This window comes from Aythya fuligula, chromosome W (genome assembly GCF_009819795.1).
Source record: "Aythya fuligula isolate bAytFul2 chromosome W, bAytFul2.pri, whole genome shotgun sequence".
NCBI lineage: Eukaryota > Metazoa > Chordata > Aves > Anseriformes > Anatidae > Aythya > Aythya fuligula.
The window spans coordinates 16,990,315-17,018,304 of record NC_045594.1 but is presented as its reverse complement, the minus strand read 5'-3'; the positions used below and the strand labels follow the sequence as shown (position 1 = coordinate 17,018,304).

At 41.8% G+C, this 27,990-nt stretch overlaps 1 protein-coding gene across 1 annotated transcript in view; it reads right to left on the bottom strand.

Annotated features, from left to right (window-relative positions):
- The window catches only part of LOC116501383 (transportin-1-like), a 98,702-nt gene that overhangs the window by 2,453 nt on the left and 68,259 nt on the right, over nt 1–27,990 (bottom strand). The window contains 6 exon segments of the mRNA XM_032206908.1: nt 471–648; nt 2,129–2,354; nt 3,655–3,810; nt 8,533–8,704; nt 9,926–9,974; nt 12,738–12,856. Coding sequence (XP_032062799.1) covers nt 471–648; nt 2,129–2,354; nt 3,655–3,810; nt 8,533–8,704; nt 9,926–9,974; nt 12,738–12,856 — 900 coding nt within the window.

The following is a 27,990-nucleotide window of genomic DNA, read 5'->3' as shown; positions in this document are numbered from 1 at the left end:
TGTGCTCTACTACACTGGAAAAGGGACACACAGAACAGCTTAGCTATACTGAAAGCGGTTACCCCCCAAAAAAAACAACAAAACAAAACAAAACAACCACCACTCATTAGAAATTAGCACACATTGCACCAATTTCTATGAAGTCCTATTTAACATTTATATTGATATACATATCTCCTCTGAGCTGAAAAATTGAGAACAGGAAAAAAAATCATGATGAAAAGCACATTTCACAAGCCACCACATACACAGACATTTATTAAAAATGGAAAGTATTTGTATAATAGTAGAATAATTGTGTATTAGGCAAGGCAGTCTATGTATTTTACATGTATATATTTAGTATTATCAAAATCCACGCAGAAAGATCAGCATTTCTCTTTTGTAACATGTAAAGCACATTGCAATAACCACTGAGCCAGTTTTTCAATATATGATAAGTGCTTTTACAGAACATAAGGTATACTCACTGGTTTACATGTATTTAGATGATGTCCTACAGAATCTGCTAGAGTTCCTATAGCATCATAAAGAATCAGCAGGTTTTTATGCTGGTATTTACTAAATGCGAAGACCAAAGTATCAAGTATATATGCAAGATCAGGAACAAGCTCTGTACAAGCCTCTTCTTCTAGAGTAGCAAATGCACTTAAGGACCAAAACAAACAAAACAAATAAACAAAACCCACGAAAACACAACAGGTCAGTCAGTACCTTGAAAAACAACACCACCCCAAAACACCCCACACTACCCATTTCTGTTTAAACATAAAATTGTATTTAGTTCTCAAATTCATCCAAGGTATGTTTTTAAAATGGTATTACTGAGGTAATCTCATTCTATTTTGAACAAACACATAAGGATTCAGCTCTTAAACTGTGATCAAGAAAATTCAAAAATATTCCTGTTATGTGTACACAGGAAGCCCACCCCATTCCCCCCCAGCATTACTATACATAAGTTGCAATGTATTAATTGCAATAGTAGGAACCATAACAACAAATGCTTATTTCAGCTAAAAACAGCTCACTATATTTAATGTCTACTGCTGCAGCTGCATCTAGAAGCCCCAGTGCTGTTGTGCCAGTACAGCACCAATATCAGACTGTATTCTCAGCAGTTAACTACATAGAAAAACAGACACAAAGGCATGGAAAACTAGAAGCAAAGACAGCTGACAAACAATTTTAGCCAGCCTTGGTCAATGCACAAATCATGACATCATGGAAACTTTACAGCTCCTTTGTCAAGTGTTAAATAAGCATTAAACAAAACAAAACAAAAAAAAAACAACAAAGCAAACAAAAGTCCCCAGTATGTGCCACTTCAGAGAAACAATAAAATATGAGGTGAACAAGCTCCTACTTAGCCCTCTACCAAGTACACAAATGCCTTTTTCTTAACAGTGCAACTGTGAACGCTTTGAGTGACTAGCATTATTTTATTTATTCTTTTATTATATTATTTTGAAGTATTCTTTCAGAAAGGCATAGAACGTGAGCAGGAAAACATGTTTCAATATCTTTTTGGGTACCCCCAACTAAAGGAGCAGTTTCTCAGTAGCACAGAAATGAAAGTTAGGCATCTGAGATGATACAGAAGATAGTGATGAAAACATATAGTATCCTACAACCAATTTTCAATATAGTAGACTAATGATCCGTGCAGCTATTTACTATAAGGATGCAGGTTGTTTTTGCTCCTCTCCAAGAAGTATTGCTAAATTATATTGCTATTTATAAAGCTAGTATGTTTTGACTTGACATTTTGCAGCCACTCACCGAGGTGATCGGCTCCAGGGCAGACACATTCTGCAGTGGAGCGGGGCATCGAGGTGGGCAGGGCTTTTTTTCTGGCATTGAGGCAGCTGAGGGAGCTGCCGGGACCCTTGACTTATTACAACTCAAGAGTAATTTGTGACTACTCAAGAAACAGCTGAACCTACTCAAGTTAAAAATAAAATTAAAATAAAATAAAATAAAATAAAATAAAATAAAATAAAATAAAATAAAATAAAATAAACACTAGAAATGAAGTCATGCATTCATTGATAAAGGCATTAAAATATCTTTCCATAAAAAAGCAGTGTCATGAACAGTACTTTTTGGTTTTGAAGCTTTGGCTTACCTGCAGGCAGCTTCTTGTACTCTCTTGTTGCTATCCAGGATATGCTTTAGCAACTCAGTCATTAATGGCTTCAAGTATGTGTCTGGGTGTTGACTAACTACCCAGTGTGCATAGCGACTAAGAGTCTAGCATGTAATGGAGCGCACAAGAGCCTTTTTGTTGGAAAGGCACTGAATAAGGTGAGGGATCAGCTCAGGAAGATATGCAATCATACCCTGCATGCAGCCTATAAGGAAAAAATATAGTTATTGCAGTACCAGAACCAAAACTTTTTTTTTTTTTTTTTTTTTTTTTATTTCCTAGAAGGGACATATTTTCATTCTTTATCATGTAGCAATACATTTTAACAATATACAAAGCAATCCTAAGTCCTAAAAAGAAACCTTACCATAAACAATAAATAAAATCTACAATCACATTTATATTAACTTCAACCATATTTCTACTTCAGTGTTTTGCCAATCTCTAGAAATACTGTTTTATTAAATGGATTACAACACGTAGATCTAAGTAAAATGAGTTTATAAAATTTGCATGTCCTACATCAGTCAACTCAGTGACTAAAACAAGTAGAGAAAAATTTGACCTTTATAACAAATAATCACATCATTTAAAAGGATTCATTGAGAAATCTAATTTTCTTGTCTTCTCCTAGCATCACACAAATACTGAGCAGCAATAAAAGCTACACCTTTCAAGTCAACAAGGGCAGTAATACACTTGCTAGAAGAACTTTTACCTTGCTTGTCTTGAAATCAAAATCAACAAAAGTTTTCTAGCAACAAAGAAAAAGGCACTGTGAAAAAGAAAGATAATCCAGGAATGGACCCAAATGTATTCCTTCATTTTGCAAAATGGACATAGATGATAGAAATACAGACAGAAGGCCAAGCTTGTGACTAAGAACAAAGAAATAGAAGTTATCACAGAATCATAGAATGGCTCGGGTTGGAAGGGACCTCATAGATCATCTAGATCCAACCTCCCTGACATAGGCAGGGATGCCACCCACTAGATCAGGGTGCCCAGGGCCTCATCTAACGTGGTCTTGAACACCTCCAGGGATGGGGCATCCACAGCCTCTCTGGGTAGCCTGTTCCAGTGCCTCACCACCCTCTGAGTGAAGAATTTCCTCCTAACCTCTAATCTAAATCTCCTCTCTTTTAGTTTAAAACCACTCCCCCTTGTCCTGTCATTTTTTTGCATGAGCAAAGAGTGGCTCTCCATGTTTTTTAAAAGTCCCCTTTATGTACTGAAAGGTCGCAATGAGGTCTCCTCGGAGCCTTTTCTTCTTTAGGTTGAACAGCCCCAGCTCTGTCAGCCTTTCTTCATAGGAGAGGTGCTCCAGCCCCCCCCAGTCATCTTTGTGGTCCTACTCTGGACCCGCTCTAACAAATCAATAGCCTTCTTGTGCTGGGGGCTCCAGACCTGGATGCAGTACACAAGTAAATGCACCTAGAATGAATCACAGAGCTACTTTAGAGCTAATTAAAAACACAGCAATCTGATACGCACTGCTGCCTTACCTTCAGCAATTGCTCCAAGCACAAGAATACCAGATTCTTTAACTACCCATTCTGGATGGAAGAGCAGTTCCTTCAAAAGAGGCAAGATGTATGGCAGAAGTTCATCATGTACATGTACATTGGCCAGGACATCTAAAGCAGCAGCAGAACATTTCCCTGAGGGGAATCAACAGCAAGAATCTCTGCTTATTATACAACCAGTTGTAGTTAGTATAATTCTTATTTTAACTTTGAGCCGCCAGTGAAGTCTCAGGGCATTAGAAAGAAGGATACTTCCATTTCATTACAATACATGGTGATCTACTGTGTGCTGGTGAAAAGCTACAGCTACCAGTTTTGCAGTATTTAGAATAACCACTAAAAAGACATATACACTGGGGAAGTTGAAACTCTCACTTACAGGAACCACACAATCATATTGCAACATTGCATACACTATGTAATTTCAGGATGGTGTAACACTAAGGAAGAGGTAAGGTCTGTGACATGAATGTAACATACTGGAGAAACTAAGGAGTGATGACCTAAAAAAAATTAGCATTTGATTGAAACAAAAATGTTCAAACACGATCCATGTTTCAAACCAAATTAAAGTAAAAATAAATTAATAAAAAAAATAATAAAAATCAGTCTCTACAGACTGAAAGGAATCCATCAGCCTCTGTTCTGAGCTCTTATACATTATTGCTTTTTTCTGATGCACCAGTACAAAGAACACCTCAAAAATAATTTGAAAGCTTTTAATCTTGTGTTTTTACCAAATAAAAACACATAAAAGAAAAATCAGTAACAACTTCAAAATATGATTAAGAAATCCTTACTATTTTTCTGCTGTGGTGTTATGTCTAGAAAAACAATTCTAAGATTGTTTTGTAAAGAAACTTTGTATTATAGAATTTATACTGCTTTTTTTTTGGTTATTAAAATCTCGGGTCCTTATTAATCTCTTAGAAATGGTCCAAATGGAACAAAATTACACACTAGACAGATATCAGGCAAAACATACATAGCATACAGAATCACACACAGAATCACAGAATTTCTAGGTTGGAAGAGACCTCAAGATCATCGAGTCCAACCTCTGACCTAACGCTAACAGTCCCCACTAAACCATATCCCTAAGCTCTACGTAACATGCAGAAATCCTAAAATGGACCTGAACTGTTAGTAGACCCAAATATGACACAGATAAGTTTCAGCCGGGAGGAAGGAACTATTAGAATAGATAATAAATATTAACCTTTCTGCTCTGCTCCTAGATGAGGTCCAACAGATTTGCATGAATCAAAACATAAACCCTCAACACAGAGCACATCTCAATTACAAAATAATAAACATCACCAACTCTCAACAAAGATCAATACATGCTGTTATTAGCTAAGGCTGTTTCAGCTTTCTACTAGAGGCAAAAAATGGAGGGCTCCCATAATTAATTACCAGGTGTAATTAGTAAACAATGCTGTTAACTGTTAGGCTGCACTGATGTTTCCTTTCTGTTCAAACTGGAAATCAAATATACAACAGAGGCTAAGAAATAGGGCACGAAATTCTGAATTTCAGATAATCCGAAATCTCTCGAGCCCAGATGACATATTTCAATACAGATTTCCCCAACTGTTCTGCTCTTTCTCTTTCAGGCTACCACTCACAGTAGCTTTAGCTTCCTTGCCATTTTAATCAAAACTCTGGACCACAGGGCATTCTCTGTCAATTTCAACTATGATTTTCAGGAAATATGTATTTAATTCTGCAATCTCTACACACAACAGTGACAACAACAGTGTTATGAATCTAAAAAATAACTAATAAGAGAATTTATAAAAATAAGCATATTTATGCCCATATTTTCTTCAAAAATAATAATGTATTGTTTTTACATGGCAAGGGTTTGGTAGCAGGGGGCTGTAGAGGTGGCCTCTAAGAAACAGCCCTGCAGCCACCAAGGTGTGTGAAGGAGGGGGAGGAGGTACTCCAGGTGCCAAAGTAGAAGTTCCACTGTGGCCTGTGGAGAGGACCATGGTAGAACAGGCTATCCTCCTGCAGCCCACGGTGTACCACGGTGGAGCAGATTTCCACACTGCAGCCCATGGAGGAGCCCATCGTAGAGCAGGTGGATCTGACCTGAAGGAGGCAGCAGCCCATGTTGAGCCCCTGATGGAGCAGACTCCAGGCCAGACCTCTAGCTCATGGAGAGGAGCCCACACATGAGCAGGTGACCTGGCAGGAGCTACTGCCTGTGGGGGACCCAAGGTGGAGAAGCGTGCTCCTGATGGATATACCCCGTGGTACGGACCCATATCTGGAGCAGTTCTTGAAGAGCTGCTGCCTGTGAGAAGTCCACGCAGGATCAGTTTGGGAAGGACTGCATCCCGTGGGATTAACCCCATGTTGGAGCAAGAGAAGAGAGTGACTGTGAAGGAGTGGCAGAGAGGAAGTGCTATAGACTGACCACAACCCCCATTCCCCTGTGCTGCTCAGGGGAGGAGGTTGAAGAGGGTGGAGGGGGGAGGGAAGGTATTTTTAGTTTCTCACTGTTCTAGTCTGCTAGTGATAGGTAATAAATTATATTAATCTTCCTATGCTGAGTCTGTTTTGCCTGTGACAATAATTGGTGAGTGATCACCCAGTCCTTATCTCAACCTTTGAGCCTTTACCATCATATTTTCTCCCCTGTTTTCTTTTAGGAGGGGGAGCAAGAGAGCAGTTGTGGTGTAGCTCAACTGCCCAGCAGGGTAAAACCACCATAAATAATTTAAAAATTTAGATATGTGCCAAATTTTTTTGATCCATAAACTTCAAGGTACATTCATCTGTTATGAAAACTCAAGGCTCTGTAAGAAAAAATAAAAATTATGTGGACGAATCATCTAAATTTCAAAACTGAAAAAAGGGTTCTTTAGGGAAGAAACTTTCCTGTAATATGTATTTCATGATACAGTGAGAAGAAAAAAAAAAGTGCAAGGACAAGTTGAAGTACAATTGTTGAGAACCTTCTGAACCAGAACTGAGGCAGCCACCAAGATCAGGCATTTCATTTCTATGGCTTCTCAGGGACTGAATGAAGTAGTTCAAAATCACATTATTAAGTTGTCAAAAAAAACCTACAGTATGATTTCCTATTAATATAAGTAAATCTAATTATAGATTTTATAGATTCAAAAAGAACACATATTTTCTCAAGTTAATCCACATCAAATATAAATTTCTAATGGCCCCAAGCAGTCATACTTCCTCACTTTATCTAAAGGATCATAACTGAGAAGTCAGCTCTTGGACTGGAAATAACCCTTCAGCAACAATATGAAGTTTAACAAGAGCAAGTGCCAGATTCTGCACCTGGGAAGGCACAACCCTGGTTATACATACAGACTGGGGGATGAGATGCTGGAGAGCAGCCCTGCAGAAAGGGATCTGGGAGTTTTGGTTGATAGCAAGCTGAACATAAGCCAGCAGTGTGCCTTGGCAGCCAGGAGGGCCAACCCTATCCTGGGGTGCATCAAGAACGGCATTGCTAGCCCATCAAAGGAAGTGATTGTCCTGCTCTACTCTGCACTGGTGCAGACTCACCTTGAGGACTGTGTGCAGTTTTGGGCACCACAGTATAAGAAAGACATAAAGTTGTTAGAGAGTGTCCAAAGGAGGGCTACAAAGATGGTGAAAGGTCTAGAGGGGAAGATGTACGAGGAGTGGCTGAGGTCACTTGGTTTGTTCAGCCTGAAGAAGAGAATACTGAGGGGAGACCTCATCACAGTCTACAGCTTCCTCATGAGGGGGAGCAGAGGGGCAGGTGCTGATCTCTTCTCTCTGGTGACCAGTGATAGCACCCAAGGGAACGGTTTGAAGCTGTGACAGGGGCGGTTCAGGCTGGATATCGGGAAAAAGTTCTTCACCGAGAGGATGGTCAGCAATTACAACAGGCTCCTCAGAGAAGTGGTCATGGCACCAAGCATGCTGGAGTTTAAGAAGCATTTGGACAACACTCTCAGACACATGGTCTGATTTTTTGGGTGGTCCTTTGGGGACCCAGGAGTTGGACTCGATGATCCTCATGGGTCCCTTCCAACTTGGGATATTCTATGATAACCCACTTGAGAACGTGTTCTACGTTTTCAGGTGGTCAGCACTAGAACCAACAAAAAAGACGGTGTGACAGCTACATATCTATCTCATGTGGAAGCAGATAGTCAGAAGACAAATCCTTGCCTGTTCCAGAATGAGGCTGCTTGCAAAGTATATTTAAATCAGATTTGCCAAAATTCTGCTTGTTGTCTGCTATCACTGAACTTAAATAATAATAATAATAATAATAAAAATTCCTAAAGATCCTATGACATATACACAGACCATCAAAACTATGGTTTCCTCACAGCTATCTCCAACTCTTCATAACTGAGGTACTATGTTCTGGTTAGAAGCAAACTTCTCATCAGTAGCCAGTTTCAGAGTGTAGACTGAAGTAAAAGAAAGCACTATTTAAGCTTCCCCCAGCTATGAACAATGTGTAAGAACTTTTTTTTTAAAGGTAAAGCTAAACAGGTGATCTATGATTTGTGTTATATGATTTGTATTATTCTGTAGAATTAAAATTCTAACTCCAAAGCATCTGTTAAATTACATCCATTATGTTTGCAGCTCCATCTGCCATATTCACAATAAGAAATAAGCTTACAGATAGCAAGCTTTTCTCAATGCAGTTATATAGTTCAAATATCATCTGAAAGAACACCCCCCCAAACCACCAATTATATCAGGAGATGATTCTTTTTCTGTTTTTCTGTTCAAAAGCAAAGTTTCTGTATTCCTATACAAAGTCCTATTTTTACTGTGGGATTTTTTTTAGTTATATTTTAAAACATTTTACACATTACTTTGACATACTTAAATTCCAGTCAGAAATAGTATCATCATCATCATCAAGTTCATCATCATCATTGTCATCATCTTCAATACCATCTTCTTCATGTTGCTGAGCCATTGTCCGTGAACGATGAAAACGAGGTCTTATGTCCTGTTCACTATCTGGAATAGCTTCATCTTCTTCAATATCCCCCTGTCATCAAAATATTTCATCAGTGTAACTATATTGCTTAAGGAAGTTAAGAACGCAGTATAAATTTCAGTTCAGAATTTCATAACCACATGAAAGATTCACCTCCCACTTGTGCTACCCAGCTAACTAAAAATGTTATTATTCCTGCATTCTGCTACAGTATTTACCAGAAAATAACAGGGGAAAAAAAAAAAAAAAAAAGCAAGAGAGTTAAGCTCACATAAAAGCACAAAGTATCTGTCTTGTTAAGAAATCACTCTCGATGTGAATGAATTGGAAAGAAGTGATAGAGAAATTCTGGTACAGAGGCATATCCTAAAACACTGTGATGGAAAAAGTGTAGTTCAGTCTAGAAGGGCATTAGAACTAATTCTGAACATTTTTTTTAGGCTGCATTGTTACAATAGTTCTTGGGTAAAAGTATCCCAGCTCTGCCTAAGTTGGGTGAGAGAAGGTCAGGGCAAAGCAGGAAACGCCATGGATTATTTTCCAACAAGCATGGTAACAGTTAACATTCAGTAGTTGGAACAGCACACCTTGCCCCAGAAAGATAATTCTCCATTGAACAGATGGAAGACTGGGTCTGGCCTACCAGCTGAATCATTCCGATTTACAGGTGTGTTCATTTGACTGGGCTCAAGTTATTTTTCTTTATAGAGGCTTGTATGGTGTTAAGTTTTGGATTTGTGATGAAAATAGTGCTGATACACACCAATGTTTTAGTTGTTGCTGAGCAGTGCTTACACAGAGTCAAGGACTCTCATGCTTCTCATGCTACCCTGCCAGCAAGGACGCTGGGGGTACACAAGAAGCTGGGAGGGGACACAACCAGGAGAGCTGATCTAAACTGTCTAAAGGGCTATTTCTTACCATATGATATCATGCTCAACAATAAAACTGGAGGGAATTAGCCGGGGTGTTACCATTGTTTGGGGCCTGGCTGGTCATTGGTGAGCTGGTGGTGAGCAAATGCATTGTGCATTACTTGTTTTGTTTTTCCCTTTGGTTGGGGGGGTTACTGTTTTTTTGCCCCCCCCCCCCAACTGTCTTTATCTCAACCCCACAAGTTTTCTCACTTTTGCCTTTCTGATTCTCTTCCCCACATCCAGCTAGCGTGAGCAAGAGGCTGTGTGGTGCTTAGCTGCCTACTGGGTTTAAACCATAACAACAGGTCAGAAGCTAAGCAGATATTCCCACAGAGCAAAAGAAATCAATGCTCACCTTCAGCAAAATAATATCTATCTCTGAATATCTCATACCATTTATCAGCCTGCAAAGAAATATTGATACATTTCAAAATAATACATAAATAAGGCAAGCTAATTTTCAGTTATCTGGGCCATAATTTTGATTGTAATTATCCCCCCCCCAATTAAAAAACAAAACAAAACACACAAACCACAAACTAAAAAACACAACAAAAGAAAAGAAAAACCCACAACTTCACCCTGATAACAAAAGCTAGTACCTAAACTAAGTTTCACTTCATTAAGTTCATCAATACTTTGTAATCTGCAGAAGTGTTAATTTAACAAGCTTTCTAACTAGAGGCAGACAGGTGGCACAACTGAGTTTTACACTTTAAAAACAGGATATTTTTCCATAAGATCAAACTTATTCTGAAACACCTTTCAGATATTGTCTAAAGCTTTTCAGTAATAATTCAAACTCTCATAATATGCTTGATAAATAAGTTGGTTCTCTCCAATAGTACTTGTCACTTTATTTTTGGCTGAGGACCCTATCTCAATACTGAAAGATGGAAGTTTTCACCTTCTGTGATTACTTTGAAGTATCACTCCTTAAGGCAAGTCCCCAACATAGAAATCTTGACTAATCTATATGAGAACTTCACTTAGTTATTAAACTGTTAATAGCTATGAGACTCCAACTGTAAAAAACTGAAAAAGTACTAGGGGGAAAAAAGGCAAATAGTTTACATGAAAAATATATTCACCACAACAAAATCTATAAAAATAAACATTATGTATTACAAATCAAATCAATCTAATAAAATCACCATGGACTGACTCAGCACGTGTGACAGACTCAGTCCCTGTACATTCTGAAACTGAGGAGTAATCAGGCCAGCAATAACATTCACACATTTCAATGGTATGTTACTTTCTGAACTTTTAATGAAAGAATACTAAGTATTCAGATTAATACCAATTTGCTGGCATTTCTGCAACATACTTCATGAAGTACGCAGAAGCTATGTATTTTGTAAGAAAGCCTACAGGAGCAAAATGGAACAAGAAATTAGATTTCACATAAACAGGTTTTTAGAAGATCTTGCCCCACCCTTAATTTAATATAAAAATTTTTGAGGTTGTCATCAAGTATTGACAGACTTTCAGAGCGCCCTATTCAAACTGGACTCATCAACAAACAAGTTGCTTGCAATAAACATAACATTGAAAGATCATGAGAGAAATTTCACATTACTCATCTGTTTTCCAAGAAATTTAAAAGCTTCTTAAAAAAAAAAAAATCAACCATAAAGCTCTTGCAATGTCAAGAGAGGTTAAAATTTCATACTACTCACCTTCTCAGTGTAAATATGATGTGTAGTGGGAAGGGGGGTGAGTAGAATCAAGAATTATACTATCATTCTTTTGTCTTTTGAGCTACGGGAGTAGGAATTAAGTAAAATCATTTTAAAACTTAAAAATCATTTCTCATAACATTATTTTCCCTGTTTTCAACCCCTACTTTCAGTGCTAAAAAATATGTTTTAATCTCAATTCTCTACTTTCTGATTGCTTATAAAAACTGAAATTTTGTTGATTTTTTAAATTGCTTCTCATCTAAAATTCTCATTTCTGTCAAAAAGAAAGCATCTTTACTCTCAACATCTTGAGAGTAAGAACAGAATCACAGACAGAACTGCCCTAGTATTTTCAAAAAACTTCCATGCATACATAAAAAAACAGTCTCCATTTACTGGGAACATTGAAGAATCCATTAATTATTACAAAAGACTTCAGATTAGTATGAAACAAGCTACAAACACTGCTGCAGACATGCAGATGTAAAAATCTCAAACATGGATATTCATTTCCATTCAATCTAGGACCTACATTTTGAGGCTTATAATAACTTTTTAGAACTTACAAAACACTACAGGCAATCTGGTCTGAAGAAGTATAAAGGAACACATTATACATGCTTTGTTCAAGCCTAAATTGCAGTGACAATTAATACAAAATTGATTCCTAGTTCTAAGTGATCTTATGTCATTTTGTTATGTTTATAAAGATGGGCATGACTGTGCACCCAGAAGCATTGCACAGTGATCCCCAAAATGGCAGTCATCAAGTTTATGTGTACTGTGTTATGCCAGATATTATAGGCAATGTCACGTGGAGATCACAGAATCACAGAATTTCTAGGTTGGAAGAGACCTCAAGATCATCGAGTCCAACCTCTGACCTAACACTAACAGTCCTCCACTAAACCATATTGCTAAGCTCTACATCTAAACGTCTTTTAAAGACGTCCAGGGATGGTGACTCCACCACTTCCCTGGGCAGCCCATTCCAATGCCTAACAACCCTTTTGGTAAAGAAGTTCTTCCTAACATCCAACCTAAAACTCCCCTGGCACAACTTTAGCCCATTCCCCCTCGTCCTGTCACCAGGCATGTGGGAGAACAGACCAACCCACACCTCGCTACAGCCTCCTTTGAGGTATCTGTAGAGAGCAATAAGGTCGCCCCTGATGTTTGAGCTTAAACACACATTATATCTTTGTATCCATTTGATGCTTAACAGGCTGTTAAGCCTGAGGTAAAACACCACAGTGACAGAGTTAGGTTGCTTCTGGAGCTAGCTGGGTAAGAAATTCTCATAAGTCTTTTCAACGAACTGTGCTACAAACATTTTTACTAAGTAGAAGAACTAGCTACAGGAAATCTCTTCTAAAGATGCTGCAAGCTAGATACAATCTTTATAAGAGTAACTAAGAACAAGTCAATTGAAGTTTAAAGATGACTATAAAAAAAAAAAGAGTTGTAATTACTTATACTTACTTAGTAAGATGCCGACATAATACATCTTTACAAATGGGCTGTTCAGTCAAAGTCAGCCAAAACTCACAAGCTTCCAAAGCACCATTTTCATCTTGGTCCTGGGTCCTTTGAAGCATGTACTACACAATATAGAAACAAATTACTTGTATAAGATAGAAGTTTTAAGTACCCAGAAGCTACCAACATTGCAAAGTGTGTTTGCAAAAACAGAGTATGCCACCATAACAACTTTGTTTTTTGGGGAAAGGGGGAGAAAGATACTTAAGAGACTACTTAAGGCTATGGTAAGAATAAGCTAAGGAACTTCTTTCTTAATCCTAGATGATTCAGATTCTAAACTCCTTCATTGTTTAAGTGAGAACATTATTACCAATGGACAGAAATATGAACAGCCCATGTCCTAACTGAAACCAGGACATATATCCACCCCTTATCCCATACCATTTACGTCATGCTCAGGTTACACTCTTTCCAATACATTCTGATTAATCACCATTTTCATCTATGGTATATAGTAATCATAGTAGTGATGACACTCACTCAATGCCATGTTCTTTGGCCCAAGTGTCTATAAGGTTGTTTCGGAAATGAGTCCCATTGTCTGACTCTATTCTTTCTGGGGTGCCATGTCGCCATAGGACTTGCTTTTCAAGGCCCAGGATAGTGTTCCGGGCGGTGGCATGAGGCACAGGATATGTTTCCAGCCATCCGGTGGTTGCTTCCACCATTGTAAGTACATGGTGCTTGCCGTTGAGGGTTTGAGGGAGTGTGATGTAATCAATCTGCCAGGCCTCTCCATATTTATATTTCAGCCATCGTCCTCCATACCAAAGAGGCTTTGACCGTTTGGCTTGCTTGATTGCTGCACGTTTCACAGTCATGAATAACTTGTGCTACAGCGTCTACGGTCAGGTCCACCCCTCGATCACGAGCCCATCTGTATGTTGCATCTCTACCTTGATGGCCTGAGGTGTCATGGGCCCATCGGGCTATAAATAATTCACCTTTATGCTGCCAATCCAGGTCCACCTGAGCTACTTCAATCTTAGTAGCCTGATCCACCTGCTGGTTGTTTTGATGTTCTTCAGTAGCCTGATTCTTGGGCACATGAGCATCTACGTGGCGTACCTTTACAGCCAGGTTCTCTACCCGAGCAGCAATATCTTGCCACAATGCAGCAGCCCAGATGGGTTTGCCCCTGCGCTGCCAGTTGTTTTGCTTCCATTGCTGTAACCATCCCCACAGGGCATTTGCTACCATCCATGAATCAGTGTAGAGATAAAGAACAGGCCATTTTTCTCATTCGACAATATCTAAAGCCAGCTGAACAGCCTTCACTTCTGCAAACTGATTCGATTCACCTTCTCCCTCAGCTGCTTCTGCAACTCGTTGTGTAGGACTCCATACAGCAGCCTTCCATCTCCTATGCATCCCCACAATACGACAGGACCCATCAGTGAACAGGGCATACTTTCAGGTAGCTTGTACAGTGGGGCTTCTTCAGCACGACCCACCTCCTCCTCTGATGATATACCAAAGTATTTGCTTTCTGGCCAGTCCATAATCACTTCCAATATTCCTGGGCGACTGGGGTTTCCTATTCGAGCCCGCTGAGTAATCAGTGCAACCCACTTGCTCCATGTAGCATCAGTTGCATGATGTGTAGAGGGGACCCTTCCTTTGAACATCCAGCCTAGTACCGGCAGTCGGGGTGCTAGGAGGAGCTGCGCTTCAGTACCGACCACCTCCGAAGCAGATCGAACTCCTTCATATGCTGCCAATATCTCCTTTTCAGTTGGAGTATAGTGGGCCTCAGATCCTCTGTATCCCCGACTCCAAAACCCCAGGGGCCGACCTCGAGTTTCCCCAGGTACTTTCTGCCAGAGGCTCCAGGTGGGGCCATTCTCCCCAGCTGCAGTGTAGAGCACATTCTTTACATCTGGTCCTGTTCGAACTGGCCCAAGGGCTACTGCATGGACTATTTCCTGCTTGATTTGTTCAAAGGCTTGTTGTTGTTCAGGGCCCCATTCAAACTCATTCTTCTTACGGGTTACTTGGTAGAGCGGGTTTACAATCAGACTGTAATTTGGGATGTGCATTCTACAAAACCCCACTACACCTAGGAAAGTCTGTGTGTCTTTTTTGCTAGCTGGTGGAGACATAGCTGTTATTTTGTTGATCATATCCATTGGGATTTGACGACGTCCATCTTGCCATTTTATTCCTAAAATCTGGATCTCTCGTGCAGGTCCTTTGATTTTATTTTGTTTTATGGCAAAACCAGCTTTCAGAAGGATTTGGACTATTTTCTTTCCTTTCTCGAAAACTTCCTCTGCTGTGTCGCCATGCCACGCAATAATGTCATCGATGTACTGCAGGTGTTCAGGAGCTTCCCCCTGCTCCAGCGCAGATTGGATCAGTCCATAGCAAATGGTAGGGCTGTGTTTCCACCCCTGGGGCAGCCGATTCCAAGTATATTGGACTCCCCTCCAAGTGAAGGCAAATTGTGGCCTGCACTCTGCTGCTAGAGGGATGGAGAAAAATGCATTAGCAATATCAACTGTGGTGTACCACTTGGCTGCCTTCTATTCCAGTTCGTACTGGAGTTCCAGAATGTCCGGCACTGCAGCACTCAGTGGTGGCATGACTTCATTCAGGCCACGATAGTCCACTGTTATTCTCCACTCACCATTAGACCAATAAAAACTCACCATTAGACCAATAAAAACTCACCATTAGACTTTCGCACTGGCCATATGGGACTATTGAAAGGTGAATGAGTCTTGCTGATCACTCCTTGGCTCTCCAATTGACGAATTAGCTTATGGATGGGAATCAGGGAGTCTCAGTTGGTGTGATATTGCCGCCGGTGCACAGTTGTGGTAGTGATTGGCTCTTGCTGTTCTTTGACCCTCAGCAACCCCACAACAGAAGAGCCCTCTGAGAGACCAGGCAAGGTAGATAATTGTTTAATGTCCTCTGTCTCTAAGGCAGCTATACCAAAAGCCCACTGGAACCCTTTTGGGTCCTTGAAATATCCTCTTCTAAGATGACAAGGATGCATAGAGCATCCGGGCCAGTCACAATATGGTGCTTTTGCCACTCATTCCCAGTCAGACCCACTTCAGCCTCCAATACAGTCAACTGCTGAGATCCCCCTGTCACTCCATAAATACAGATGGGCTCTGGCCCTTTATAGCTTGATGGTATTATAGTACATTGTGCACCGGTGTCTACTAAAGCCTTATACTTCTGTGTACTGGGTCTGGCTGGAATGTTAACTTTCCCGGCAGCAGCCCATACAGTGCCGTACTCTGTACTTGTAGCTGGAACAGCAGTGTTATCACACCAGTGTTGTGTCTACTGCTGAGCAGCAGTGGCACAGCATTGGGCCTTTCTCTAACCCTCCTAGGGGGTGGGCAAAAAGTGAGGAGAGAAACATCACTAGGGCAGCTGACCTAAACCAACCAAAGGGATATTCCATACCATGTGGTGTCACACTCAGCAATAAAAGGTGGAAACAGGAAGAAGAGGGGAGGGGTGGGCTCTCATTGAGAAGACGTCGGTCCTCCTCTCGAACACCGGCTGCGTGCGTTGAGGCCTTGCTTCAAGGACGTGGTCAATCATCGCTCATTTGTGGGAAGTAGAGAGTATTTTCTTTCCTCTGCACTTCCATATAGCTTTCATTTATTTTGTTTGTTTGTTTTCCTCCCTTTTTCCCCTTTCCCTTTTATTTCCCCTTAGTTAAATTGTTTAGTTCATGGTAGTCTTTATTTAATTATTATAATTATTTCCCTTTAGTTAAATTATCCTTATCTCAACCCGTGAGTTGTTCTTTGCTTTACTTCTCCCCCTCCTCATCTAAAGGAGGGGGAGTGAGAGAGAGGTTGTGGGGTTTAGCTGCCCAGCACGGTAAAACCACCACAGTCCTTTTTGGCGCCCAACGTGGGGCAACACAGCAGAAGAAGTTTTTGAGAAAGGGAAGAAAATAATCCAAATTCTCCTGAAAGCTGGTTTTGCCATTAAAAAGAGCAAGGTCAAGGGGCCTACACAGGAAATCCAGTTCTTGGGGGTAAAATGGCAGGATGGACGTCGCCATATTCCAATGGATATGATCAATAAAATAACAGCAATGTCTCCGCCAACTAGCAAAAAGGAAACGCAAGCTTTCCTAGGCCTCGTGGGATTCTGGAGAATGCATGTGCCAGGCTATAGTCAGCTTGTGAGTCCTCTATATCGAGTGACTCGAAAGAGAAATTATTTTGAGTGGGGCCCTGAGCAACAACAGGCATTTGAACAAATCAAACAAGAAATAGCTCGTGCAGTAGCCCTTGGGCCTGTCCGTACTGGACCAGCTGTGCAAAATATACTGTACACTGCAGCTGGGGAGCATGGGCTCACCTGGAGCCTTTGGCAGAAAACCCCAGAAGAAACTCGAGGTCGACCTCTGGGCTTCTGGAGTCGGGGCTATCGAGGATCAGAAGCCAATTACACCCCAACTGAAAAAGAAATACTCACAGCATATGAGGGTGTTCGAGCTGCTTCAGAAGTTGTGGGTACAGAGGCACAGCTCCTCTTGGTACCGCGGCTACCTGTGTTACATTGGATGTTCAAAGAGAAAATTCCCACTTGTGGTGTAAATGCCTGAAGTAACTAGGAAAATAAAACTAACATTCACATTTTTAAGGAAAAGGTACAGCATTGAAGAGGCTTTCAGGGTAGGGCATAACTGCTTTATCAGAGCGTTCCCTAGGCTCCCAGCCTTAGATGCTATCGCGCTGGGGAAACTTGGTGTGCTAGCTCTAAGGAACAGCACGGAGCATAGAGTGGAGTGGAGACACCACGGCTAGGCTCTGTAATCAGATGGGACCTCGATTGTTCTTGTGCACAAAGCTGCACTTTTTGCCACCCTAAGCCAAAGACCTGTCATGTTTTGACAAATGCTGTACCCTAGTGTACTTTTTGCTCATTATAATATCATTATAATACCAAAACACACCTCCATCCCAAAAGCTACCCGCCTCCAAGGTGCGACCACCCCTCACTGAGCATGCGCTCTGAATTCCTCGGAGCCTATTACTTTAAACGGAGACGGGAAAACTTTACACCAATCATAACTAAGATATGTTTGACTAGAGCCACTCAAGCTCCACCTAAAAGATAGAAAATAATATAAATTGGCCCAAGAGAAAGGGGATGTTAGGGAAGATACCACCGTCAGGGGAGATACCATCCCGAGGACAATATCCTTAGGACCTCCTGACTCCTGGGATCAGTCGACGGGCTGAGCCTCTCTTCCCCCCCCATTGGGACGCCTTTGGGTGAGATCTGAATACTTGCTTATAAATCTCTATAGAGTCTTTGATCCTTTTAACGCGTTTATTTCTAGGCTGCACACCTGTGACACCTGTAAACACCTGTAACATCTGTAACACCTGCAACACCTATAACCTCTGTAACATCTGTAACATCTATAAACATCTATAACACCTGTAACACCTACAACACCTATAACACCTGTGTATTTTATGCATACTAACTTGCTTTTGCAGACAGTCACTATCGCCGGCAATCCAAAAGAACCTGATTATCTGTTGCTGTAATAAACCATACTTGATTGCATTGTGATAACTCTCATTGAGTGCAACGAGGGTGAGGGTGGTTATCCGTGATAGTTCAGTGTTCTGAATCTAACCAGACCCCCAGGCGGTTAATGCATTTTTGGTGAATGTCCGAACGGACCCCCAGATGGTTAATGCGTTTTTGGTGAATGTCTGAACGGACCCCCAGGCCGTTAATGCGTTTTTGGTGAATGTCTGACTGGACCCCCAGACGGTTAATGTGTTTTTTGGTGAATGTCCGACTGGTTCAGTAACCTGAATCTGACCGGGCCCGTAACGGTTAATCAGCTACACCCCTTAACGCGACACCACTACACACCATGCAACTGATGCTACATGGAGTAAGTGGATAGCGTTAATTACACAGCGGGCTCGAATGGGAAAACCCAATCGCCCAGGAATCCTGGAAGAGATTATGGACTGGCCGGAAGGCAGAGATTTCGGAGTGCCAACAGAAGAGGTAACCCGTGCTGAAGAGGCACCACCATACAATGAGTTGCCAGAAGACAGAAAGCAGTATGCGTTGTTTACTGACGGATCCTGCCGTGTGATAAGGAGCCATCGGAAATGGAAAGCTGCTGTGTGGAATCCCATACGACGAGTTGTGGAAGCCATGGAAGGGGAAGGTGAGTCGAGTCAGTATGCAGAAGTAAAAGCCATACAACTAGCCCTAGATATCGCCGAAAGAGAAAATTGGCCAGTATTGTATCTCTACACTGACTCATGGATGGTGGCAAATGCTTTTTGGGGGTGGCTGCAGCAATGGAAAGAGAGCAACTGGCAGCGCAGAGGTAAACCTATCTGGGCTGCTACCCTGTGGCAAGATATTGCTGCCCGGGTAGAAAACCTGGATGTTAAAGTACGTCATGTAGATGCCCACATGCCCAAGAGTCGCACTACTGAAGAACATCAGAACAACAAAGAAGTGGATCGAGCTTCGAAAATTGAAGTGGCTCAGGTCGACCTAGACAGGGAACGTAAGGGTGAGCTGTTTGTAGCTCGATGGGCCCATGAAACATCAGGACATCTGGGGAGGGATGCCACATACAGATGGGCTCGTGATCGAGGGGTGGACTTGACCATTGAGGCCATCACACAGGTTACCCATGAGTGTGAGACCTGTGCTGCAATCAAGAAAGCCATGAAGGTAAAATCTCCCTGGAACAGGGGGAGATGGCTAGGGTTTCAATATGGTGAGGCCTGGCAAATTGACTATATCGGACCACTCCCAAAAACTCACCAAGGCAAACGGTACATACTCACCATGGTAGAAGCAACTACTGGGTGGCTGGAAACATACCCTGTAAACCATGCCATGGCCCGAAACACTATCTTGGGCCTGGAAAGACAAGTATTGTGGCGTCATGGTACACCAGAGAGAATTGAGTCTGACAATGGGAGTCATTTCCAAAACAATCTTGTTACCTCCTGGGCAAAGAGGCATGGTATTGAGTGGGTGTACCACATCCCTTATCACCCACAAGCCTCTGGGAAGGTTGAGAGGTACAATGGACTGTTAAAGACTATGTTACGAGCATTAGGTGCTGGGACTTGGCTAGTTAACAATAGGGGGTCTGACAGCCGTGCTGGTCCTGCCGAAACAAAACCCCTACACACTGTGAAAGGAGCTAAAGTTCCCGTAGTGCATATAGGAAGGTGGATGGGGAAGGCAGTGTGGGTTGCTCCTGCCTCGGGAAAAGGCAAACCCACTCGTGGGATTGTCTTCGCCCAAGGACCAGGGTATACCTGGTGGGTCATGCAAAAGAATGGGGATATCAAGTGTGTGCCTCAAGGAGATTTGACATTGAGAGAAAACTAAGTTATATGTTGTAGGAAGATGCTGTAGGATCAACGACAGGTCAACTTTGCAAGGAGCCGGGCAGTGCAACAAGGACTTGAGCTAAGCTGGTGCTGGTGTCCAGACATCCAACTCCGCCTGCCTTGAGTGGCCACTTTGGCAGATGAAGACCTAATCATCAACAGTTCTTATGAACATTTTCCAAGAAAGACCCATGGAATGAAAAGATACACCTGCCTATTAATCCTGTCCTGTTAAATCCTTGTCCTGTTAAAGGACAAGGGATAATGATGAGAATGCTTGTATGCTAAAGTATGGGGATCTGAGTGTGACACAAATGTTATGGAATAAGGGGTGGAGGTTGTACTGGGTCTGGCTGGAATGTTAACTTTCCCGGCAGCAGCCCATACAGTGCCGTACTCTGTACTTGTAGCTGGAACAGCAGTGTTATCACACCAGTGTTGTGTCTACTGCTGAGCAGCAGTGGCACAGCATCGGGCCTTTCTCTAACCCTCCTAGGGGGTGGGCAAAAAGTGAGGAGAGAAACATCACTAGGGCAGCTGACCTAAACCAATCAAAGGGATATTCCATACCATGTGGTGTCACACTCAGCAATAAAAGGTGGAAACAGGAAGAAGAGGGGAGGGGTGGGCTCTCATTGAGAAGACGTCGGTCCTCCTCTCGAACACCGGCTGTGTGCGTTGAGGCCTTGCTTCAAGGACGTGGTCAATCATCGCTCATTTGTGGGAAGTAGAGAGTAATTTCTTTCCTCTGCACTTCCATATAGCTTTCATTTATTTTGTTTGTTTGTTTTCCTCCCTTTTTCCCCTTTCCCTTTTATTTCCCCTTAGTTAAATTGTTTAGTTCATGGTAGTCTTTATTTAATTATTATAATTATTTCCCTTTAGTTAAATTATCCTTATCTCAACCCGTGAGTTGTTCTTTGCTTTACTTCTCCCCCTCCTCATCTAAAGGAGGGGGAGTGAGAGAGCGGTTGTGGGGTTTAGCTGCCCAGCACGGTAAAACCACCACATTCTGTGCATCTTACATGTCAGGCCATCGAATCCACACAGTCCAATAATCTCGATTGTCTCTTTCCTCCCTCTGGCTGGAGGCAGGGCCCCCCTAATCCTGGTCAGAATCTTCTTCGTTTCTGTGTTTAAAGGACTGTCTGCTGGAAGTTGGAGCAGCAAACTTGTCAGAGAATCCCTTTTTCCCAATTGTTTTCTTTTGCAACACACGTTGACTTCATCTGGATCTGTGGATGTTTGTCCATTGTCTGGGTCTTCATAAATCACCACCCGTATGGCTAATTCCCTCAGGTGCTGGATTCTCCTCTCCATAGTGGTCCACTTGCCTGGTAGACATACAAGCTTGTCATTGAAGAGGTACCTTTCCCTCACAGCTGACAGGAGATGCCTCCAGAGGCTGTAAGGTCGTGCTCCATCTCCAATTGCTTTGTCAATGCCTGCGTCTCTAGCAAGGGATCCCAGCCGCCTGGCTTCCCTGCCGTCTAATTCCACACAATTGGCTCCCATGTCCCAGCATCGGAGCAGCCAGGTGACAAGCTGCTCACCTATGCAGTGACCAAAATCTTTTCGCACGTCTTGTAGCTCACGCTGGTATAGGTTTCGGGTAGTTACTGTTGATTTTTCGGCATCCTCATCTTCCTCCTCCTAAATCCCCGATGGCCAGGCATCTTCTTCTCTATACCTAGATTTGGCAGAAGACTCTCTGCGTTCTAAACGACCTGAATCTCTATACCATTTTTTCACCTTCTCTACAGGGGCAACTTGCACTGCTACAGCTCGTTTCTCTGACACAGCCACAGGAGCTGGAGGGGCTGCAAGAGCTGGATCTGGAGCCGCTGCAGGAGCTGTAACGGCTGCAGGGGCTGGAACTGGAACAACTGCAGGAGCTGGAGTGGCTGCAGGGTCCATCGTAGGGGTCGGAGTGGCTCTTGGGCCTGTCACAGGACTTGGAGTGGCCACAGGATCTGTCACTAGGTTGATAGTAGCATCAATTACAGCTTGATAGGCGTAGGCCAGACCCCAGCATGTTACAGTGATTTGTGTCACTTTGGAACTGTCAGAGTCATGACACCCTTTTTTCAAGCATTCTACCAGTTTTTTAGGATTTTGCAGTTGTTCAGGGGTGAATTTCCAAAACACTGGAGGTGCCCACTGCTCTAGAAACCTGCCCATATCCTCCCACACTCCCTGCCACTCACAACTATCCTGCCTCAGGACAGATCTCTGGATGAGATTCCTAAGTAGTTGTTTAAACAAAACCTGAAGTGCATTCAGGAGGAATAACAACAAGAACATGCTGGTCTGAGTATCCCAAGGATATTCAATATCTTGGAGAATTATTGTAACAAGCTTGGAGGACAAGAGGGCAGTGAAGGAGAAAGGGAAAGTGAACAAGTAAGAAAAAATATCTCCCCCTTTCCCCTCCACAGATTGACTCCCTGATGAAAAAAAGGCAATAGGTGTTATTGTTAATGGTTTCTGAGATATGGTTTCCAAAGTATAGAGTCGACGACAGTGCTGAGTAGAAATACCAGGTTAGAGTCATGACCGGAAATTTCATCATCTCATAAGCCACTGTTACAATGCACAGGAAAGTGAAGCCTGTGAGTTGAGATAAAGACAGTCTATTAATATAGGAAAATAATAATAACAATAATAACAATAATGATGATAAAAGTACTACTACTAATAATGTGTACGAAACAAGTGATGCACAATGCAATTGCTCACCACCCGCTGACCGATGCCCAGCCTAACCCCGAGCAGTCCGGCCCCCTCCCCCTGGCTAGCCACCCCTATATATTGTTTAGCATGATGTCAGATGGTATGGAGTACCCCTTTGGCTAATTTGGGTTAGCTGTCCTGGGTCTGTCCCCTCCCACCTCTTGCTGCACCCCCAGCCTGTCCGCTGGCAGGACAGAGTGAGAAGCTGAAACGTCCTTGGCTTGGTGTAAGCACTGCTCTGCAACAATTAAAACATCAGCATGTTATCAACATTATTCTCATTCTCAATCCCAATCACAGCACCCTAACAGCTACTAGGAAGAAAATTAACTCTGTCTTAACTGAAACCAGGACAGTTTGCTATTGTGAGTAAGAACACATAGTAACAGAAATACTGCTCTAGTCTGAGTTGTTAGCAGATTACAGCTTGGAAAATTGAAAAATGCCCTAATGACTTTCCAATTGCAAACGAGACTTCATTAATGCAACTGAAATTAAGAGATTTGGCATTTTCCCTGAGAGGGCTTAAAAAAATCACAAATTTGTTGTATCCAGTTATTTTTCAGGAAGACAAAAACAGAGTAACAAAAAGTAATGTCTGAAGGCACTCCTCACTGTTGTTATTTCTTTTTTAATTATGCATTATATGTATTAATAGTATATGCTCCATGAAGTTAGATATTAATACATTAAAAAGGCTATTTAAACCCAGTGGTATAAGATAACCATGTGCACAGCCTGGAAATCATAGAAAGAACAGTGTACATAGTAACAAAGCAAAATGTGGGAAGGGTATTTGAAGGTTTTTTTTTAAATATTACCATGCCAAATTTTAATAAGTACTTCCAGTGGTAAGCTATAAAGTTCTACTGACTTCAGGCAATGGATATAGTTGCTTTGTAACCATAAATTACAAAATAGTATAGGAAGATTATTCAATAACAAACTCTATAACAAACAGTGCTGTGTTAGTCTTATTAAGTCAAAAATCAGGAAAAGAATGGCAAGATACACAAAGCATTAAGAACAAAGACTTTATGGAGTAACAGACATCTTTATCTGAAGAAAGCAACAGGATGCACACAATCTTATGACCTCAGCAACAAGCTGAGTTTCTGTTATAACTTCATATCATCAATACACCATTCATTACAAGAAATCTCATTATGCATTGTATAATAAAAAGAAAGGATTTCTACTGATAAAGACCTTAGGAACCATGCATTATATAAATGTCATCTGTGAACATACAAGTACAATCTAATAATTGAAATCTGTTAGATCTACTCCTGACATATCCTGTTATCGTGTTTTCAGAAAAAAACAAACAAACAAACAAACAACAACAAAAACAATAAAACACCCATCTGTTTCTGCCCACCTGGAAGTGATGAACATGGAGCTCTTGACCAAACTTAAACAGAAAAAGACGGCCTACAGAGAGCAGAAGCAAGGACAGATAGCCTGGGAGAGATACAGAGACATTGTCCAAGCAGCCTGGCATCGGGTTAAGAAAGCCAAAGCCATTTCTTTTAGAATTAAATTTGGCCAGGGACATCAAGGGCAATAAGAAAGGCTCCTATAGGTACATTGGTGATTAAAGGAATACCAGGGAAATTGTGGGCACTCTCTGGAAAGAAACAGGAGACATGATCACCCAGGATATGGAGAAGGCTGAAGTACTTAATGACTATTTTGCCTTGGTCTTCACTGACAAGGGCTCCAGCCACATAGCCTGTTATAAATGAAGTCTCAACTCAATCTGAATTTTGTAATATTTATAAAACAAATATTTATAAAAGGTATAAAAGCTATAAAAGGTATAAAAGCTATAAAAGGCAAGTAAACAGCGCTGGGTGTACGGGGAGTCTACGCTCCACCAACACGCACACACGAACATCAAACATTCTAAATATACAGAACATTGCTTTACATACTAAACTCGAGTATGCCTATACATATGCACATTCAGAAAAGGTAACAAACAATCCTTTAAGTTCCATGACTTAACAGTCTCCATTTTCCATTCCTTTTCTTGATTACAAACAAGTCTCCATTTTCCATTCCTTTTGAACAATAAGTCTCGCTTTAAGTTGTCAAGCAACTCGGTCTTCAGGCCTTATGTATCCCGTTCTTCCCAGATCGAAGAAAAGCATATCCATCTCCTTTTCAAGGCCAATAGGCCTGGGTCAAAAGGCACATCCAGGTCAGCAGGGGGCGTAACAGCAAAAGCCTTCGATGGCTGTAGCAGCAGAGGGGCCCATGGCGCAGCAGTCGGATCAGTAAAGGAGCCCGCAGCTCCCTCACTGTCTGGAAAGCCACACGTTTCTGACTGTGGTCCCACAAGGCTCTTTAAGGCCTCAGAGATTGCTCGCCAGGTGCCGAGCAATCTCACTGCAACCTTGCCATTTTTAGTTGCAGAGTCCCACACCTTGACCTCAGTTTGGTCCCATGTTTCAGGATCATAAACATTCCGATTGTTAAGAAGGAGAATAAGCTGTAAGGTTACCAGGACAGTCTTTGTTCCTAAGGACGTATGATTCCCCATAATGCACAGCTGCTTACCAGTGAGGGGCGGTTGTGTGTGTGGGTCCTCTTCTCTCAGCTTGAGCTTCTTCCCAGCTCCGGTGCGCCCATTTCCAGCAACTTTCTGTACGAGCTTCTTTGAGCAGTTTGCTGAGTTTGGCCGAACCTATCTTCATGAGGTGATCAACATGCCTGTTCCCTTCCTGGTCTCCGTTCTGCTAGCCTGTTCCTTTTCATTCCTTCTTTCTGCTTCTTTATTGATGACATAACTTCTTCACATCGTGTTGTCTTCTTTTTTTTTCTTCTCTTTTTCTTGAGGGCAGGCTCCCCTCTTATACCCTTCTCTCCACAACAGTTCTTTTCAAAACAACTTTTCATTGGTCAAACAACTTTGAATGTAACAACAGCAAACACACAGAAACTTCCATGCCTTAATGGCTGGAGAACAAGCAACCTGAGACTGCATGGAGTCTCCTGAATCACCCTTCTTTGTTCCCTCTAAACTCTTTTATATTCCTGATGGCCTCATCGTTAAGAGTCTAATGTTATCTCAAACACAGGGCTTTCCATCCCCCATGGCCACACTCTCAAATCTTCCCCTTCTTTATTAATATCAACCATTTTCTTGACACGAATTACCACTCCATATGTAACAGCCCAGACCCCAGATCACAAAGGCAGGGACTGGGAGAATGATGAACTGCCCAGTGTAGAAGATTAAGTTCAAGACCATCTAACTGAAAATCTTTATAAAAATATGGTCTTTGATTTGTAACAAACTTCAAATAAATATTACAGAATCTATTAATATTTCCCTTGACAAATGTGAAATCTATCAGATACAGCAGTTGGAGCTAATTAAGCAGTAAATATGTGAAAGAACAAACTCCAGAGGTATATTGTTAAAAATGGAAGTATAATTGTCATGACAGCATCTTTTTTATGCCACTATTTCAATTACATGCAAACCCAGTTTTTAGCATCAACTCTACAATAAAAAATTTGAGCATAAAGGAAAAGCACCTATGTTTCAGTACTTTTGTTATAAATTAGACCACACAATTTACTGGTCTATTGAAATTATTTTATTAATCAAGTAAGCAGACACAAGCAAAACAGCGCTGGGCAGCTGGGGAGTCTCCGCTCTGCAACAGCACGCAACTTCCCTTTCCAGGGTTGCTGTTTTATAGCAGTCAAGTTCCAGATTTTCGGGACTTGTTGAACTGGCTGAGGCTGCGCCTTCTATTGTTGAGAGGGGGGTCGTTGTTCCTCTGCTGGTGATCACGCGTTGTGTTTGTGTTCAGGTGGGGGTAGTGAAGCGGCAAACAGGATGTCTCGTTTCACTCAAGGATGTTTACCCAATACCCCCTCCTGCTATCTGCTTGCTTAATCCTCCCCTTTACCAAGGCCGTTAAATTGTACAACATTATCTCCTCAGCAGATTCTCCAAATTCCTCAAAGACAATGAACAAACCCCCACTAATTTATCACACTTTCATGCCAATAACAGGACAGGGGAAGGCTGCTGTGTGTGGGTTTTTTTTTGGGTGTTATTTTGACTCTAGCTCCTAAAAGCAGATTTCTAAACTCCACAACTCTAAAAAGCTGAACTTCATGACAAAATTCCCCCTCATAGGGCAATCATTAACTTTCAATTTCCTTCTGTAGTGAAGCTCTTCAGTCCTTCCACTGCTCTTAAACACTCAAACCTTGCTTGCTTATAAGGAGGAGCTACGCTAAGGTCCTGCCCAGCTTAGAATCCCTGGAAAGTTTTAACAGTCAGACAACTCCTAAATGGAATTATTTCCTGATAACTTCGTTGGTCCTCAACACACGCAGCATTTATTTCTTTTTAATTTAAATCCATGTTTCAACATTGGCACAAGGGGTTTTAAAACCCTTTGTGGTGCAATTGCTTGAAGTAACGAGGAAAATAAAACTAACATTCACATTTTAAAGAAGATGTACAGCATTGAAGTAGCTTTCAGGGTAGGGCGTAGTTGCATTACCTGAGCATCCCTAGGCTTCCAACCTTAGATGCTATCGCGCTGGGGAAACCTGGTGTGCTAGCTTTAAGGAACAGTACGGAGCGTAGAGTGGAGTGGAGACACCAAAGCTAGACTCTGTGACCAGGTGGGGACTCGATGGTTCTTGTGCACACTGAGACCGGTAAGCTGCACTTTTTGCTACCCTGAGCCAAGGACCTGTCATGTTTTGACAAATGCTGTCCCCTAGTGTACTTTTGCTCATTATAATATCATTATAATACCAAAACACACCTCCATCCCAAAAGCTACCTGCCTCCAAGGTGCGACCACCCCTCACCAAGCATGCACTCTGAATTTCTCAGAGCCTATTACTTTAAACGGAGACAGGAGAACTTTTCACCAATCATAACTAAGATATGCTTGACTAGAGTCACTCAAGCTCCACCTAAGATATAGAAAATAATATAAATTGGCCTAAGAGAGAGGGGATGTCAGGGAAGATACCACTGTCAGGGGAGATACCATCCCGAGGGAATACAACATCCTTAGGACCTCCTGAATCCT